Source organism: Orbicella franksi, chromosome 10, assembly GCF_964199315.1.
Source record: "Orbicella franksi chromosome 10, jaOrbFran1.1, whole genome shotgun sequence".
NCBI lineage: Eukaryota > Metazoa > Cnidaria > Anthozoa > Scleractinia > Merulinidae > Orbicella > Orbicella franksi.
This window is the reverse complement of record NC_138154.1, coordinates 23,298,299-23,317,102: the sequence shown is the minus strand read 5'-3', so window position 1 is coordinate 23,317,102 and position 18,804 is coordinate 23,298,299. Positions and strand designations below refer to the sequence as shown.

The following is an 18,804-nucleotide window of genomic DNA, read 5'->3' as shown; positions in this document are numbered from 1 at the left end:
TTTCTAACTTGTCCCCAAAGATACATTTAGCCATCTTCACTATTGTATGGAGTCTCCTCCTGCTGGAAGGGTTTGCAATAAGCAAAATCACCCTCGCATGAATGGTAATTACGATATTTTTTTTTTTTTGCTGATCATGAATACTTGCATAGGCTTCTAATAATAATTTTATTATTCAATTTCAATGTGATTTGTTCTTTTTCTCGACTGGCATTGTGGACTACAAGAGCTGCGATTGGGTTCCATTGATTAATTTTGCTATGATTAAATTATACCAAGAATTATCAGTGAGCTAAGAGGAAGTTATATTATGTACATGTATTTTGTCTGCACTACACAACCAAATGCACTCAAAACTTATGAGGCATAGGTACATTTGTCAGAAGAGCCCAGCATATCCAAGATATGTTTTGATTGACACATCAATTAAGATAATTTACAGCAAAATGGATAAAAAATACATCAATATCCTACATGCACCAAAGCCAGACATGGAGTTATAAGGCAATCGTTTAAACAACAGATTGAAATAATTTATAAATTAGAGAACACTATTTCTACAACAGAATGGAACAAATTAACCTTAACGGCCATTGCGAATGGCAAGGCTGTCTGTAGAATGTCACAAATTTCTCAACCCTTTCTTTCTACAAAAATGCTAATCCTGCAACTTTGCTTAAGACCCAGTTCTCCATTTCGTGTTGGTAAAATATCAATTTATGCCATGTCCAATGCAGATTATCACAAAATTGATTTAAAAGCTCAATAAATATCATTTTAAAGCCAAAAAGCCAATTATTTAAATAAACCATGAGTAAATTATCTCAAAGAAAAACTGATTAAATTAACAGGCACTTAAAATTAATTAGTTAATATGTGTTTCTTAATAATGTAATGCAGTGCATCTGTCACAATGTTGCAGCTATGATATTACTACAAACAGGATGGGTTGTAGAACTGAACCTCCAAGTCAGTTTATTCAATGAACTTGGTGCAGAATTTATAATCCCATCAAGTTGTCTGTAAATACAGAGAAACCAAACAAAGCATTACAATCATAAGTAATGAATTACTAAACTCTTTTACATGTACTGTATGAACAGTGTATGTTCCATTAACATTGGGGATCTCTCAGAAGCTGCATCCATGATAAATTAATTTGTTCCCAGATGCATTTGTTTATAGAACTTTTCACAAATTAATATCTCTGTCATAACAGTGACCTCTGTGTTCTCCAACAATTAGCACACAAGAAAAATACACTCAGTAAGATATTGTTTACAATAAAAATCAATGCCTATAAGCAATCATAAGGACCTTAAATTTATATTACCTCAGAAATATCTCACCAGGCCATGGTTGCTTTGAAAATCTTTGATGTTTTAATACAGGCTCCCCATCTGTAACCTGTTCATATATTGACTGACAGGAACAGGCATGTAATTCCTTTCTTTGATATACAGTGTACTTCATTGTTAGCTGTTTACTGAGTGTTAGTAGTGAATCAAATGCTAGGGGTTGGTACTCCAACTTTCACTGTGGCAGGCTCTGCCCTGAGATACAAAGCAAACTTACACGTACATAACTGTTATGAACTTCGCCACTTGCTTTCGAGAGCAAATGCAATTTGCTTCAAACAACCAACTGGAACATTGAGGGTTACAACAATGTGCACAGTCCCAATCACAGGGTCATCCAGGCTGTTTGGTTGTACATATAACTGTACAACTGTATATGAGTTCAGCTTCCAGAAGAAAATCAGAGTTTGTCAGGATAAATACTGATGTTCTTGCTTACTCAATGAATGAATGTGCAGTTCCAGAAGATATTCACACCCAACACCCATTCACGGCCAGTCTTTAGAAATTCCAAATTAAAGTATCAGGAATCAAGAGCTCTAATAGAGAAAAAACCTCCATGTGGGGTATGAATCTTTTCTTGAAGAAAACAATGTCTCAGAAATCATTAATTACAAAATAATGTTTAAGAAACATCTTACCTTTCAGAGAATTTTGTAATCTACACTGTCTGGCCAGTTCATATACATGTATTTGACAAGTTGACACTGGGCATGTTTGTAAATTTGTGCACTTCAACATCACATTACTATGTAGTAGCACTGGCCAACTAAAAACAAACAGCATAATTTGGTTAATTAATATACACTGTACATTATTAGGTTGAAATATTGGTGTAGATTGTTGCACATCAACAGATACAGAAACTATTTGCACCTGAATCATAATGAGTGAAAAATTGTGCATGAGACATTTACACGTACATGTAACAGCCCTCCACCTCAGAACCATCACAGATATGATATGATATTTTTAAACTCTCTGAAATTTCAGATTATTCAAGATTAACATATGCACATACATCATCTGGGGCAACCCTAAAACACTGAATTTGGAAACCGAAATCCGGAATCCAGAATCTGGAATCCAGAATCCAGAACCAAAAACCAGAATCTGGAATCCAGATATTATGAATGATGATAGAAATAATTCACTTCAGCAATGTCTAATAAATAAATATGAGCAAAAATCATTTTGTTGTTATTTATTTTCTTGGCTTTACTTCAGCCACAGACTGTAATTGCTAAAAAATTATTGACTAGTTCTGAACAACCCTTAGCTATATATCTGGCCCTGTTGTTCAAAAGCTGCATAAAGCTATTCATTCAGTACATCACTATCCAATCACGGTTGCTGATTTTTTGGGTGGATAGAGTTACTCATAGCCTGCGAGCAGGCTCTAGTATCTGTCTCTATTGTCTGAGCAGGCTAAATAGGTGTCTAGTGTTTTTCTGCATTGGCATGTCACCAAGAGCCTTCATGCGGCTTTGCCACTCACACCCCCAGCCCAAACACGAGAACCTGCTCATAGGCTAAGTTACCCATCTTTTGTTCAAGCTGGCCCTGGTGAGAGCCCGGTTCTAGTCTAGATCAAATTGCTCTGAGAAGACTGGTGAGCAGCACATTAACAACAAGCTATTATAGGCTATTGCAGTGAGTTTCTGGCAGTCTTTTAGCATCTTTGAACAGCATGTGGTCTGATCTGTCAGCAAGTGAGAAGCAGACGGAAGTAAGTCTGCAACATTTCTACAAATTGTTTTAATATGATGGCCGCCAAGAATATGAAATGCTGATTTGTCACAGTATCAGTGTGGAAATTGTGTTAATGTGGAATTGGTCTCGTATCTGTTGGAAAAATCAAATTTCATATTTAGACCAGACGGGTTAGCCCTTGGACTTCGAAATTGGGGGGCGTGACCGTCAATGTACAGGGGGCTGCCACTGATGGATATCCTGTTCTCTATGACATTTTCTATCTTGTTCAGTATGTACTAGACATGAAGGATAAATTTACACTTCCAGTAAATTGAAGATCACTTATTAAACAAAATGGCAATTACCAGCAAGCTTATTTTAGACACTCTCGAGGTGCTTGGAATAAAATTAAGACGCACTTTACTGAGATTCTCATCATAGCCCTCACTAAAAATAACGGTTGCACAATTTCAACAGACAGGGAATTTTTGTTTCAAAAAAGGTTAAGTTTGAGGTCCTTTTTACTTGGCAGCTTACTTTTAACAGTCGAAAAGCTAAGCAAAACAATTTTTGCGTATTCGAAGAACTTATTTTCTTTGATTTGCGGATTCCGGTTTCCAGTTTCTGGATTCTGGTTTTTGGTTCCAGATTCCGGATTCCGGTTTCTGGGTTTTAGGGTTGCCCCATATTTAACATATTGTTTGCTTCACATTCAGTTTACACATGGCTGTTATCCAGCATAGGCAAACTTATAAGTTTTCCTTCAAAAATATATTGCAACAACTATTGCATCTTTCGTTACCTATTCTTGTGATGAAATGACACAAAATTCAAGAACAAGAAGTCATAAGCATAAAACTAACTTACATGGTAGTGCTTACAGTTCCTCTTACTGTCTGCATATGCTGTCCATAAACTGATGCTGCCTGGACAATGTACTCATTATTTTTCTGATCACACCTTTTAAAATGTCACTGTTATATAATTTGTCCTGAAAAAGCAATACATGAAATGTTATGCCTTTGGCACTCACCAAATACCTTAACATGATGTATAATGTACACCATATCAACATTCACAATTCTCTTTACTTTCATTGTAACTCTTTTGTGTCATTTTCCCTCACTTGAAGACAGGACTTCCACATTAGGTTATAATTTGCCTCTGGAATCTCTATGAATTCACAGGGAGTGATAACAATTAAATCATGACTAATTTTAGCAAAGGAGGCGTTCAAATGTCAGATTTTAATGCTAAGTTTATACAGTAACTTTACATTACTCTTCGTACATATATATAACCTCTCAATTATTGCACCTATAGACAGAAGGTGTGCTGGGGGAAGAAATGTTCTAAACTCTCTGAACTTTTCCCCCTTACCTGTAATAGGATGACTATTATGAACTACGGTTTGTAATCAACACCAACATCAGGTTATGTATACACATGTATATTTTGTTGTCGTCTGTAATCATAAAAAAATAAAAATTTAAAATCCTCCATAAAGTTCACACTCAATAACACTGCTACATGTAGCGCTGTTACTGGAAATCAATTTAAGTGAAACTGTTGAAACAGCTCTGCCAAAATTTTTCCTAGCAGTTAAGGCAGGATAACAGAATATACATGTAGCACACAGCAAAGGCTAGAGATACACACATGTTAGTTATCAGTTAGGATTTGGTGAGCTTCTGTGCTGTAGGTATGGTGGAAAATAATAGATTATCAGAAATGGAGGTTCCTGAGACATTTTGACAGCACTGAGAGGAATTAATATATAACTTCACAAAAGAAGGAGAAGTTCTTGCCCTGTCCAGTTCTCTGTAATAAAAATATCATTTACATATGAGTCATTTATAATATGTGGTTTGTGTTTAAAGCCGATATAATGCACACTCTGATTCGCCAATTCCAGTGCATTATTTACATTTACATGGTGTACCTCGGTAAAACCATAAAACATTGCGTGCGACTAAAATAAAAAATATAAAAAATAAAAAGAAATGCCTAATTCATACTCAACACTAAAACAAATGTAATTCTTTACTTGAAAATTATTCTCCCGTAATGCCCAGGGGCCAATTACAGGCATGCTAAAAAGTCCTAACACAAAGTAAAAGGAAATTAAGAAAACTATTGCTTTTTTCCGGAAAATTGTAGCGACTGAAGACAATGATGGAACACTCTGAGAGTGCATTCTATCAACCTGATGAGATAAAATTTAAGGAGAATAGAGAATTCACGAAGTTATATCACAAACGAATTGGTACAGGACAGGAGAAAGGAAACTGTACAGCCAGGAAGAAACTGAAACTTTCTTCGACCAGCAAAAAAGTATGCATGCACAACAAAGAAAACAGTCAGTGACATTCATTTAATAAGCTAGTAAATAAAAAATTAGTGTGAAGAAGAGAGCAAAGAGAGAGAGAGTGGAGATAGGAGAGCACTCTCTCCAACTAAATTGTGTATATATGTATGTAAAAGTTATTCTTATTACTGAGAAATGGTCAGGGCAAGAACTTCTATTACACTGTTCAATTTACCGAGTCAATTAGTACTATCTCACTTTTTTGGAACATTTCCATATTAAGTGTAAATACCGCATTGGGGAATAACCTCTTATTAACAAAATACGGTCCATGTACCCCCAACCAAAAGCAATGGCACAAATAACATGAAATAGCCAATCAAAATCAAAGCAGAGCTTTATTTGCAGACAGGATTGCCATGCATAATCGTCTACTCGACATTTTGGACTATATAAGCATTTCACCAAACCGAACTAATTGGACAGACAACAAAATAAAACGAGGAAATCTACATTATAAACACAAGATGCATATCACTACATCTGAGCTCGAGTATCAACAGCAAATCCCTTTTCAATGAACGGTGACCGAATAAAAGAGAGGATAAAGAAAATTCGTTTAAGCTTGCGGTGTTAAAGTTGAAAAATTATTCACGCTTAAATTTGAATATTACTGAGAGTCTGTATTTTTGCCGACGGCTTAATTTAGCTATGCAGTCATTTTATTGGCAGTAGCTTTACCAGTCTTCAACCAATTTAACCTCGGAATTCACAAAAGCATTTCGCCAAACCGAATAAATTGAACTAACAAAACGAGGAAATCTCCATACTTTGTAATCACAATATGCAAATATTCACATAGGAACAAAAGTAAATTTAGCAAATCCTGTTCGCTTCGGCTTAAAATGGTTTGTAGACCTTTCTTGGTTCAGTTTTCAACAACAGAAGAACAAATTTTAGCAGTCTACGAAGCGGCAGTGCTAACTAAATCAGAGAAAACTTCAAAACTCGCCCGGCCGTGTTTACAAGTACGATTTTGGTTAAGCTTATTTTTAGATGTGAGGTTATAAGCTTAAATTAACGACGAAAATCGATAGAAAATATAATTTGTTTACACCTTACAGCAACCTCCAAAGCGACCCACGTGTTATTGTTTAGAGACGAGCGAAATTAAAACGATGCAATTTTTAAAATCTCTTACAGCATGGCTTCAAATAAGGAAGACTTTTTATGGATTCCAATTGAAAATAAGCTTATATCGCCGAGGAAACTTGTTAATTTTCATACCAAACGCAACAACAAAAGTCACTTACCGCAAGTTGGCAATTCAGTTCGGCCAGTGTAAATCTTCCAGGCAGAAACTTGCAGCAAAAGTTGTGAAGACTAAACTGAAGTTATATTTTCGATAGATCAACGAATCAACCACTTCTTTCCGCTACGTTTACTGTTTTGCAATTTCTCTAAAACACTCGGGTACGTTTGATTTCTCTAATGTTCATCACCTGACCAAATCAGGTGACTTTTGAATTTTCTTGCACGGCTGCACAGCATCACGTTCGCGCGAATTTTGAACTTGGCCATGGGGAGTTGGGCAGTCTTCTGAATCAATTTGTCGAGTACTTTCGCCTCCTTTCTATAGCCCTCGTTAGCATTGGTTCACGGCATTGTTCGGTATTATTTCACCTCCTTTCTCTAGCCCTTGACTAGCTATAATTCACGGCATTGTTCAGTACTGTTTCGCCTCCTTCCCCAGCGCTGGCCCGCTCAGTCTTTTTCGCGATCTTCTTCGCTACTTCTTTGCCTGTTAATTCTTGCTTTCTGTCTTTTGCTTCAGCGCAACCCTGTCTTAAAAATATTAAATCAACCTCCGCTATCGTTTTTCTTTAAAAATCCCGCCAAGAAAAATGGCATTCACCCGCTACCAACTGAGGGTGCGCGTCTCTGTCAACCTATTAGCTGGAGTATGGCCGCCATCTTGCGCGACTCCGTCGTCGTCGCCGTCGTGCGTACGCGCCCACGAGCAATACCGCTAGCCATGATAACCATGAGAAAATAAATTCATGGGTTTCCTTTTCTTCCCTATATGGGTATGGGGCTCCCCCGGAGCTCCGCTATTATAGAGCCATGGCTGTGCGAGAGCTATTTGAGATACCTGTAGGATATTGGCACGGGTTTTCCGAGAACTCGCAGCAAACACGTACCAACCGAAATAGATGGCGCTTACTAATTATAATTTGTTTTCGCGACTTCTGTTAAAATTTGCAGACTGAATCAAGAGAGGAATGAACAAATGGCAATAAGAAAATTCCAACCTTCTGTTCCGAGCACAAAGAGGGGGAACCTCAGTGGAGGTGCCACGAAATTTTCCAACGAAATTTCCGGAAAATTCTGTACCATTTGATTTTCCCTGAAGAATTTCGGAAGTTAACGACGAATTGTACGCAACCCCAAACTCCCTCTGAGCTGAAGGCAAAATCTGCGTGAAAATTGGCAGACTTTTATACCGCGGAAATCTGAAAGCTTCAGAGCCATATCACAAGCATTACTGAGACAAGAAAAAAAAATTGCTTCACACATTTTTATAAAGATGTTTTACATTTACAGACTGCAAATATCGCAGAAATTAAATTTCATGAAATACCATTGAACTGACAGGGTATTTCATTTAGCTGCTTTCAATCATTCCGTTGAGTTTCGGAAGCACTAGCATTAAAAATTTAAAAGCACGCGAAACTATAAATTATCCAATACGCAGTCAGGAGAATAAATGAATTCATCGATGATTTTTTGCTAGATGTCGACGTTTTCAACCAAATAAAAAAAGAATGGTATAAGAACTTAACATGATCTCTAGACAACTATATGTTATGTATATTTAGTGCCAACTGAAGATGTGCTAATATTATTTGTGCAACACACGTTATTATTAAGAACTTGATGACTCATTACGGGCAAACAATGAATTAAATATTTAGTTGTTTTTAATTATTTATGGTTCCTTCTTTAAAAAACGAAATTCTACCAAAAAGTACTGTTTTAACCATGTAATCCTCTGCCATGATTAAGGCTAAGTTTTAAACATTTATCTTTTGTCAGCCGTTAAATAAATACAGATATCTTCCTTGCGAGAAAACCAAAGTTTGCGCTTTGTTTTCAAGGAAGTTATAACATTCTTTCTCCAGACTGCGCTCTAGTATATTATTATTGTTACAAGTGCCTAATTATCGCACTTTAGTCCAATAATTACCAGCTTTGGAGTGATACGTCATTGTTGTAGCAACCTATAAAGTGAATGCGGTTTGTGACAAATTTAGATATGATGCTTCGAAAACGTCATTGTTTTTGCAAATTGTTTCCTTAAGGTACTATCTGATCTGTTTCTTCAAGAAACTTTTAATCCCGAGTCAGTTGAACGAAAGGAGACTAAACAGAATCCAAAACAAGTCTATGGCGTACTTGACGACTTCAGTTTGGTTTAATTTGTCACCATACAGTTTCTAGATCTTCGTCACTTCTACCTCGCTCAAATGTTTTTGTCAAAGGATTTCTTTGGACCTCTGTGGATTTTGTTGTTTTCTGTCCCGCGTTTCCAAGGTATGGCAGGTCTTTACCGATCAAGTAATTTACAATATACGATCGCTACGTCTTGCATTTTGTCCCAAATCTTATTTATGCCCTTAACTGATCGAAATACGGTGGAAAAGTAATAGACTTTTCTCGCCGTAATGTAGTGTTTTCCCCTGGAAATGGTTGATAGGGTACACATCTTAAATTAAGTTGGCTTAGTTATAATTCTCGTAATAGATTTTATATATGTTGCTGATATAGTTTGACCCTGTAAGGCTTCAATCTATAGCTTCATTTTTTTATTTTCGCTAAGTTTTAAATTACATCTAAAAAGTTGAGAAGAACTTTCCGATATTTCAATGTCCTTTCTTATAATTTCTCAGCGCCGTGCAATGTTGATTAAGATGCAACTGAGATCGATTGGTAGGCAATTAAAAAAAACAAAAAGATATTGCAGATTGACTGAAAAACGGTCCTACTTACTTCACTGATGAAACCTTGCTGTAGTAACGTACTAGGAAATCTATTACATTGCGATTTTCAGCAAAATCTTAGACTTCAATCCGTTTCACCGTATTTTCGATATTCTCATCACTTAATAACATAACAAGACTTCACTTTTTCCTTAATTATATTCAGTCCAGAACTGGGAGATTTTCAAGATCACAAAGAACGGATTGACATATTAATAATAAATTCTAACCGATAGCGTCGAACGAAATCATTCAGGATTCGTGTTGTCGTCTTTGAGAAGCCTTTAATTTGTCTAGAGGACACGTTTACTAACACGTTACACCATATTTGAGGAGGAAGGGACTTTTCTTGTTCTCTCGTGCCTGCAATAACGCCGACCTGGGTTGAGGACCATGAGACAACTGAAATTTCACTTACGAAGAAACATGGCCTTTGTACTAAAGTAAGATAACGATCCCGGTTGAGGCACCCACCGTAGGTGATGTAACGTTTTCGAATAGTTAATAACAGTTATGTTGTTAACTAAGTTACACACCCTGAAAAGGGTTTTCTAGCATTAACATAACAATTAAATAACTGAGATGACTATATTTTAAGTTTTATTGGACCAGTTGATAAGCAATTTCAACTTGTTAATAGAAGACCGTTTTCTTGGAAGAATACAAACATGGTCAACTTAATCCATGTATATTTTTCACATCGATCAACGTAGTTGTACAAAAATCTTTTTCCTCAGAGTTCCGCGCGAGACATTCTCAGTTTTATTTTTTATTATTTATGTATATTTTTCACATCGATCAACGTAGTTGTACAAAAATCTTTTTGCTCAGAGTTCTGCCCGAGACATTCTCAATTTTATTTGCAAGGAATATTATTTACTCCGTCACTGGCTCAAAGAAAGCAGATAACAGTGGATGAAACGACACACATTAAAAGAAGGCACATAAGTAACCGATATCAACTGATTAACGAGGCTGATATCTCAGACGTCGACTGGGTAATAATTACCCAGGCAGTGAGGCCTGGGTTTAAATTTCGGTTTTTTTTCCTCGTTCAGTCACAAATCGCCGTCTGGTCTCTAAGGCGCATGCGTCACCTGTGCATGCATACAGCACATGGAACAGAAGTTGTTGTCGTGAAAATTTAGCACGGATTCCATGATATCTGGGGCGATGAAATCCTATACAAACGAACACACCGTTCGAGGTAGACCAACACTAAAGGACATTAAGCGTTTTCGGAACGGGTCGGTCTGCAGGCCTTACGAGAGATCAATTTACGAGCGAACATTTTGAGTGATTTTATCAAGAATCATGTTATACCAAAGGAGCCATCAACCGGGGCTATCAACTCTTCAACTTGATAAAAAGCATCTTCAGAAGCTTCATCGTATGATCGTGAACCAAGTAGAATCCCAGCACGAACTCAAGAACGTCTGATCAACAAGAGCAGAAAGGTTAGAAAATTTGTTTACGAATGTATCTGTTCGAGTACACCTAAGTAAAACGTTCCGAGAAACTTCGTTAAGTATAATAAAGATAAAATCTCGAACTAAACGATATTTTCTCGTTATCTTCTTGTAACAGAGTTATGTGTCTTTACAAGAGTGAAACCCATGTAGCGAATTATTGTACATTTAAGCTGAAAGAAACTAATGTACATGTATGTTGACCCCAGTAAAACGAACAATTCTTGGCTTGCACTGTCACGCAATCCTGACGGAATAAAAAAATTATTCGACAACCATTTAGTGGATTAAATCAAGAAATTGTGATGTTATAGGAGATTAATCAAGATGACACTTCGCTAATTTTTAAGTCTGTGTGTTTTCCGAAGCTCAGATATTCGTCGAAATATTTTGCACAAATTTACAGAGACCAGTACCTCCGCGGTACGCTAACATTGCGTCCGGAAAATAGTGTGAAATAGTGTAAACATCTGGAGCTTACTTTGGCTATCTAGGCGACTGATTATCTATACTGAACAAACAATCATTGACATAAGCACTTTTCTTAGTACTTTAACTGCTGATTGGGCTAAAAATCACGGCATAAGTATATGTTTTTCGAGAAACACGTTCGTAGGTCTTTGTCACGCACCACCATAACTCGGGAATTCAAAATGTCTCGCTTCCTTGAGAAACGCAAATAACAACGACAAAGGCTGAGGAAAATAGACTGAAACGTTTATAGGCTGATATAAAGACCTTGACTCTTTTCACGCCCTAAAGATCTGCAAACGTATAATAAGCTATTAATCGATTCCAAGAAATGCAATCAAAAGCAGAAGAGCTTAAGCACATCGATTCGATTCAATTTCGTACAACTTCAAATGCAGAACATTTAGCTCAATTGCAATAGAGCTAGTGCTTCTCAGTATAACGACTGCCTGGGTACATGCAGCAAAGCGTCTAGTTTTAATATGGCAGGCTTCCCCTCCGTGTTGTAAATTCTACATCCACCGTGAATAGCTATCGTACTGCACTTATGACTTGGGCTGACCCGAAACATGGTGCTAACACTATCTTCACCCCCCCCCCCCACCCCCCGCCCCTCTTTTGCTTGATTAAATTCGAGCCTTGCAAGTTATGTAATCACCTAATCTTTGCTTTTTCCTTTAGCTCAGATCAATGAAAGACCGCTGTTTGTGGAAAATCAGTTCATTGCCACATTCAGAGAAGAGGAACCGATTGGTAAACTGTTGATTGAATTTGCCCAAGAGTACGTCGCACCTTTCCCAAGAGAACGTCAGAATCTAACTTCTCCTTAATTATGATAAAAATATTTTACCAAGAAAACGAGTAACGAGAAATTAAAATAGGAGCTCGCCAAGAAATTTGTTTTTCGATTAGTTTTAGAATTCCAAGTTTCATTATTTTTCCTTCGGAATACTGCATTGCTAACTTCAAGTGCATCTTTCTTTTGATAGGTTTTAACGTAATTTTTCATTTTGATGCCATTTACAGGCACCAGAGTGACTCAAGTGTCTGCAACAGACAACGAAGATGACGCGATAACCTATGAAATAGATTCTGACGCTAAAGGAAAGTTCAGCATTGATAATACTACAGGCTGGATAACATCCAATGTGGTCATAGATAGAGAGGTATTTATAGATTAAAAGCAGACATGGAAGTGCGCATTGAGAAAACAACGCAACAAACCGCGAAAAGAAAAACCCTCCGCATTTTTCCTCACGACGAGACTTTTAACGAACATGTAATTTGTATCGCACCAACATAACTAAGGCACCATTGCACTTCATGTTATGGGAGGGGTCGGTGATGTAATGATTAGGGAGACCGCTCCGCCTTCTGTAGGTTTGTGATACGGGGTTGATTTTCACTCAGTGCAGTTAAAAAATCTTCAACTTATACTTCAAGTAAATAACTTTTCGTGTGGCTGTTCCGTTTTGGCGCCAAAATGCAGTCGCTAAGGATCTGGGGACGAACTAGCATTTTTATATAAATAGGCGCAACGTAATTAAATGCTTGCTTTTACAATCAACCGAACACATCCGCTAAAAGAACATGTAAAGAGCCGTGTAAAGATGTATGGATAACCCAACAGAATTGTAAGTAACATTTCGTTGCGAATATTTCTAGCCTTTCAAGTGTAATTTCATATTTCAAACGCAATTCTTTCATTTGCTTTGCAGTTTGACTGTTGCCGACTACTTGCAACCAGTATAAAAATAAAACCGTTATCTGTGCATCTGTAGCTTTCAAATCTAAGTAACGCTTTGCTAAGTAAGCGCGAATCACGGGTCCTGAATGAAATTGTGTTATTGGAGTAAGATATATTGCTCCGTTTTACACTACGTTTCTGACAACCTGAGGAAGAAGTTAGTTACTGAGATCAACAGGCATCCCATTAACAAAAAGATTTCATATTGCCGAACAAAAAAGTGATACACAAGGCGATAGACGAGTGTCTCCCTAATGTTCTTATCACATTTTGGCTTTTTAGGTCTCTTTTGTGATCTATCACCGAACAGACGCATAGCTTGCCACTGATTAACTTTTGCATTCTATTGAATAGACTTCTCATATTCAAAGCGTCACATTCACCGTGTATGCATACGATGATGTCAATGGAGCTAGTGCCAGGGTAGGCTAACTGTAAAGCAAAGCAAGTAAAATTAAAGAAATAAATAGATGTAAGAATGTAACAAAAAGCAAAACTAGCCGAATGAACAACGCTGAACGCTAACAAGGATAAACTATATATCCTGAATGAACGTGTTGACAAACGAACAATCAAGCAAACAAACAGACAAACAGACAAACAGACAAACCGACAAACCGACAAACCGACAAACCGACAAACCGACAAACCGACAAACCGACAAACCGACAAACCGACAAACCGACAAACCGACAAACCGACAAACCGACAAACCGACAAACCGACAAACCGACAAACCGACAAACCGACAAACCGACAAACCGACAAACCGACAAACCGACAAACCGACAAACCGACAAACCGACAAACCGACAAACCGACAAACCGACAAACCGACAAACCGACAAACCGACAAACCGACAAACCGACAAACAGACAAAGAGACAAAGAGACAAAGAGACAAACAGACAAACAGACACAAACAGACAGACAGTCAAAGAGAAAAAGAGACAAAGAGACAAACAGACATAGGAAATCATATATAAACTGAACGAGCAGAGGAAAAAAAGGAAACATAAAGGAAGAAATAAACAAGCTAATAACCAAAAAAATGAATTGAAATCATCTGTAAGGAACGAGCAGAGGAAAAAACAAAAACAGCAAATTATGAAGTACAAATAAACAGGAAATTACGGAGTACAAATAAACGAAGAAATAAACAAGGAAGCAAACAAACAATTCAAACGAAAAACCAAAGAAACAAACATTATCAAACAAAAAGAAACTGACGGAAAATGTGATATTTTACCATATCTAACCATACCGTTCCCAATCTTTACATCACTTTGCTTACATTGGACTTATTTTTCAGGTATCTGCCACTGTGTTTATCACAATTGAGGATATAAATGACAACACACCAATCTTTCAGAACACTCCTTACAAGACCGAGATAAGTGAGGTGAGAAAAATAGCCTGTATACCGGAGAAATGACAAAACCTGCTAGATATCTTCCCCGCTTCCAAACAGAACGTGAAAGGGACGTAAGCGTAAAAATGATCCCAACAAATAAATGTCCAAACTGTCAAAAGTGTTGATCAATATATGTAGCCTACCTCCCTCGCCAATGCGAACTCTCTAAACACTGCTAAAAATTAATCTAGCGCAGTCTGGAAAATATATTTGAACCTTTCATTATTAATGGGGGACAGAAATGTCCATTGAAGAAAGGTAAGCCGCTGTAAACCGGCAGTTTCCTGAATGGGACACTGTTAAGTGTGTGGATCAGCCGCTGATAGCCACGTATGGCCGGGGCGATTAATCCTGAACGATAAAGAAAAATGGCTTTCAGTTGTAGTTAAATTTCATCTTGTATACAATAAACATGCAGACCTACAGACAGACAGACAGACAGACAGACAGACATACATACATAGAGACATAAAGACAGACAAACTAACTACAACAATTAATTTTTCTTGATCGCAGGACATAAGCACTGGTAGTACAATTTTCACTGTTACAGCAACTGATGAAGATACCCCAGACCCTCCTGGAAAAGACTTGCTAACCTACACAATTGAGGAAGGAAATGTGGTAAGTGCGATCTCGACAAATGCTTCCTAATTATATAGAGAGAGCTCCCGCGAGGGCATAACTTGAGCGTTAGTCGCACACCTTAAAAATTTGTTCAACTCGTTCAACTCTTCAAGTTCCGAACGTCCGTCCTTTGTCCGTACGTCCACTCGCATACGTGCGGGCTTGGGCGACGGTCATGCTGAATATATACAAAGTCACAGACATGAAGAGGCTTCGCAGTATTCCTTTGAAACTCCGCTTTTATACGCGTCTTGCCTACATTTATATAGATTCTGAAACTAGCTTTTAGGCCGGTTTTTCTCAAATTTAACTTGTGAAGAGCATTTTCGTAACTTTATGTATTGGCCGCAGTACTCCTCTCTGATCTCCAACGCCTAGGCTCGTCAATTTATGACTTGGAAGAAGGAGTTGATCAGCTCGCAACTAATCTTGCAATATTTCCTATTTTCTTTTTCTTTTCAGGGAGACAAGTTTTACATCGAGTTATACGGTGGAAATGTTGTGGTTACAAAACGCCTGGACTTCGAATCTATCAATAACTACACCCTGAAAATTGTCGCAAAGGTTGAACCTAGAAAATGATTTGTAACGTACCAGAATCATACCGAATCGTTTCCTAACTAGAGTCACACCATAGGAGGCTTTAAAGCTACAAAAAGCTGCTACAACGTAACAAACATAATACATAGCCCTAATCGTATCTTTCTTGGTACTGTAAACAGTACTGAACTAACGTGGACGAACTCCCCAATTATAGGCTCCATTTGATCGCAGTCTAGGACTGACTTTGTAGGGTCCTATAGGGAGCCTGAGTTTGCGAAAACGGGATTCCATCGTTTTTATATGCTTTTATAAAAAATGTTAATCATGTTTTCGCTCATTCTATGAATATTCTTATATCACCTCGATATAACATATCTTATATCACCTTAAAATTAAAGCGATGCCAGAAACAAAGAAAAGTTGGACCACTATAATTTTGGTAAAATTCTGACGGGTTTACTTTATGTCTCTTAGGATAATGGTCCAAACAATGGACTCAACTCATCCACAACATTGAACGTTCTGATCAGTGACGCTGATGACTTGCCGGCTGTATTTTCGCCCTCCTCTTACACAGCTGAAGTGCAGGAAAATGCAGCTAAGGTGAACTTCTCAGTACCTCACGTCTAGCTTTCTCTAGCTTGAGAAAGGGTGGTATCGGTGCGAGGGTTTTTTTTGGAGGAAAACATCTCTTTATATTAAAACTAAATATAAAAGTTATATGTATTCAAATATAAGACCACTGGCCTGAGATACGGTTTTACACCTAAATTTTATTTACAGGGTACCTATGTAACCACTGTGACAGCAAGTGATGGCGACACAATGTTGAATGCTCCGGTGGAATATTTCATCGATTCAGGTAGCTAGGATAGGGAAAGAAAAGTGTTGTCATGCCTTTTTTAAAGACCGTTCAAAACGAAAAACCAGGGAGCCAAGACAACAAAGGAAAGACGAAAAGGGAAGGTGGTTTTTAAGGCTGAACTGAAGGGCGAGTATTCTGCCTCCAATCGGCGACCATATATGGGTTTATGATTTCACAAACACAACTATAAACCAGGAGGTGGAGTGTCCGAGTAAGGATTTACGGTTCTTATGAGCCAACTCGCACTGGGCTTTTTTTGGTCTTCTGGGACTAACCTAGAGGGTCTTTTGAGGACCTCACCCTGTAACTGTTAGAGTACTAAGGTTATAGTTACGGTCATTTCTGTCTTCCGTTTTGACTTTGAATTATCTTCCACTCCCCTCAAATAAGAGTACCAGCGAAAACCATCTTAGCACAAGACAAAAGGAAAACTTCAAGTAGTCTTAATCGCGAGTTAGCGTAAATAAGATTTTGAACTGACCTTGCTCGGAGTAAATGGAAAATTGAAATGTTATATTAAATGAAGACAGGATGAAGGGTTAGAGAATTAATCCCGACCCTCGTATATATTTTATTCCCAAGGTAGTCCCTTTTAGTTACTGAGGGTATTCAGACCTCTTGCAGTTGATTTCACTACGTGCGTTGCGCAGCTGTTTTCGTGGAGAATGAAAAGCCGCTTGGGCTGTCCACGTGAATAAAAGTCGCAGCTTAGGATTGGCTATTATTAGCCATGCCTGAAGCCGAAGCGGCCTCAAAATAACTAGAGAGGGATTACCTTAGGAACTCTTGTATGTTCTCATGATTAGATTCATTCTATATTTTAATTGTACTACCTATTGTATTCTCTTTTTATGCTGAGCTCGGAAACTTTAAATGCTACATCAAGACCACATCGATAAACTGATGATTCTCTTTATTCTTCTCACCTTTCTGCTGGACAGTGTAGAAATATTGCATGGAGAAATTCGATGTTTTACACCCTAGGGAATGATTATGATTGTTTTTTCTTTGAGATACAAACCCTGGCAACGTATTCATGATTCTTCCCAATAATGGTGTGATCACAGTAAATGGATCCTTAGACAGGGAAACGAAGGACTCGTATAACTTGAGAATTGGGGTGAGTAATTTTGACGTATGGATATGTCTGCCACTCCAGTGCGTGCTGGTTGGGTTACTCCTGTATACTCCTGTATGTAGCTGCTTCTAGACAGGATTTTCGAGAAACTTTTAATTTCCAGTAGATTTTCCTACCAAACGGTCTTAAGCCTGATTACGTCGCACGCGCAAAAGTTACCATCAACCCTCCTTTGGGAGAGATTTTCTCAAGTTAAGCTCTGGCGCCTTCGTGTTGTTTTCACAAGGGTATTCTTTTCATCTTTGCTGCTTCGAAAAATTTCTTGCCTTTTTGTCATCACGTATAAGGGCTATTACACCCCGTAAATTTTGGTTGAATAGAAAGCGCTCCTCTACTCTCTAGCTACTGAAGGCTGGTGTAATATTGCGTTCGCAATCGTCCCTTTTCTAGGCAACCTCCACTGATCAAAACCCAGTTTTCGCCACTGTGAAGATAACTGTCAAGGATGTAAATGACAACCCACCCATGTTTGTGGACGCCCCGTATTCAGGGGCTGTGTTGGAAAATGCTTCTCTTGGAATGACAGTTATGAGAGTAACAGCCGTGGATAAGGATGAGGTAATGGTCAGATAACTTTTTATATATGCCTGACAACCCAGGTTAACGTTGAAGTGAGCAAATTCAGTGCAGAGGAGGGGGAAGTAATCATTAGTGACGGGAAGGTGCGACAGAGAACAAATTGGTTAACCTTAAGAAACTGTACAACTGATACTGTCGAGACCTAAAAAACTGTACGACCCAGATCGTAACGCTACATGCCCCAAAAGATTCCTTCCCTCTTCATAAAATAATTAAAAAGCGAAACAAACCAAACCAAAGTAACGTTAGCCATACAACAGTCTTTCTTTATAATTCAATTTTTGTCCAGGGAAACACGGAATTTTTGAGAACCCTGCATCAAGCCTTTAATCAATGTCTTAATAATTCTTCAGTATAAAACCCTCCTCTCCCAAGCAAAACAAAGCAAAACGACCAAAAAGAAAACAATAGAAGAGATCTAACCCCAAAGTCTAATTCAGATTGCAAAGTTGACAGCTATAGGTAAATATTAACCATATTTTAATCTCGGGTTTCAGGGCAACAATGGCGTGTTTTCGTACAACCTCGAACGCGCTGGAGGCAAGTTCAC

General features: G+C 37.9%; 1 protein-coding gene and 1 long non-coding RNA gene across 2 annotated transcripts; one reads left to right on the top strand and one right to left on the bottom strand.

Annotated features, from left to right (window-relative positions):
* Window positions 1-1,093: 1,093 nt before the first annotated feature.
* LOC145500260 (uncharacterized) lies at window positions 1,094-7,455 on the bottom strand. Its single transcript, XR_014051032.1, has 4 exons — window positions 6,675-7,455; window positions 3,921-4,044; window positions 2,000-2,127; window positions 1,094-1,553 (listed from the first exon to the last, which is right to left on the bottom strand). It is a non-coding gene; the product is annotated as an uncharacterized LOC145500260 (long non-coding RNA).
* A 1,243-nt stretch (window positions 7,456-8,698) lies between these two features.
* LOC145500259 (cadherin-7-like) lies at window positions 8,699-18,692 on the top strand. The gene is made up of 11 exons (XM_081479762.1): window positions 8,699-8,955; window positions 12,023-12,094; window positions 12,368-12,507; window positions 13,443-13,511; window positions 14,401-14,490; window positions 15,019-15,126; window positions 15,592-15,693; window positions 16,147-16,275; window positions 16,456-16,534; window positions 17,551-17,657; window positions 18,066-18,692. The coding sequence occupies exons 1-11, from the start codon at window positions 8,889-8,891 to the stop codon at window positions 18,246-18,248; spliced, it is 1,146 nt and encodes a 381-aa protein (XP_081335888.1). The 5' UTR covers window positions 8,699-8,888; the 3' UTR covers window positions 18,249-18,692.
* The last annotated feature ends 112 nt before the right edge of the window (window positions 18,693-18,804 follow it).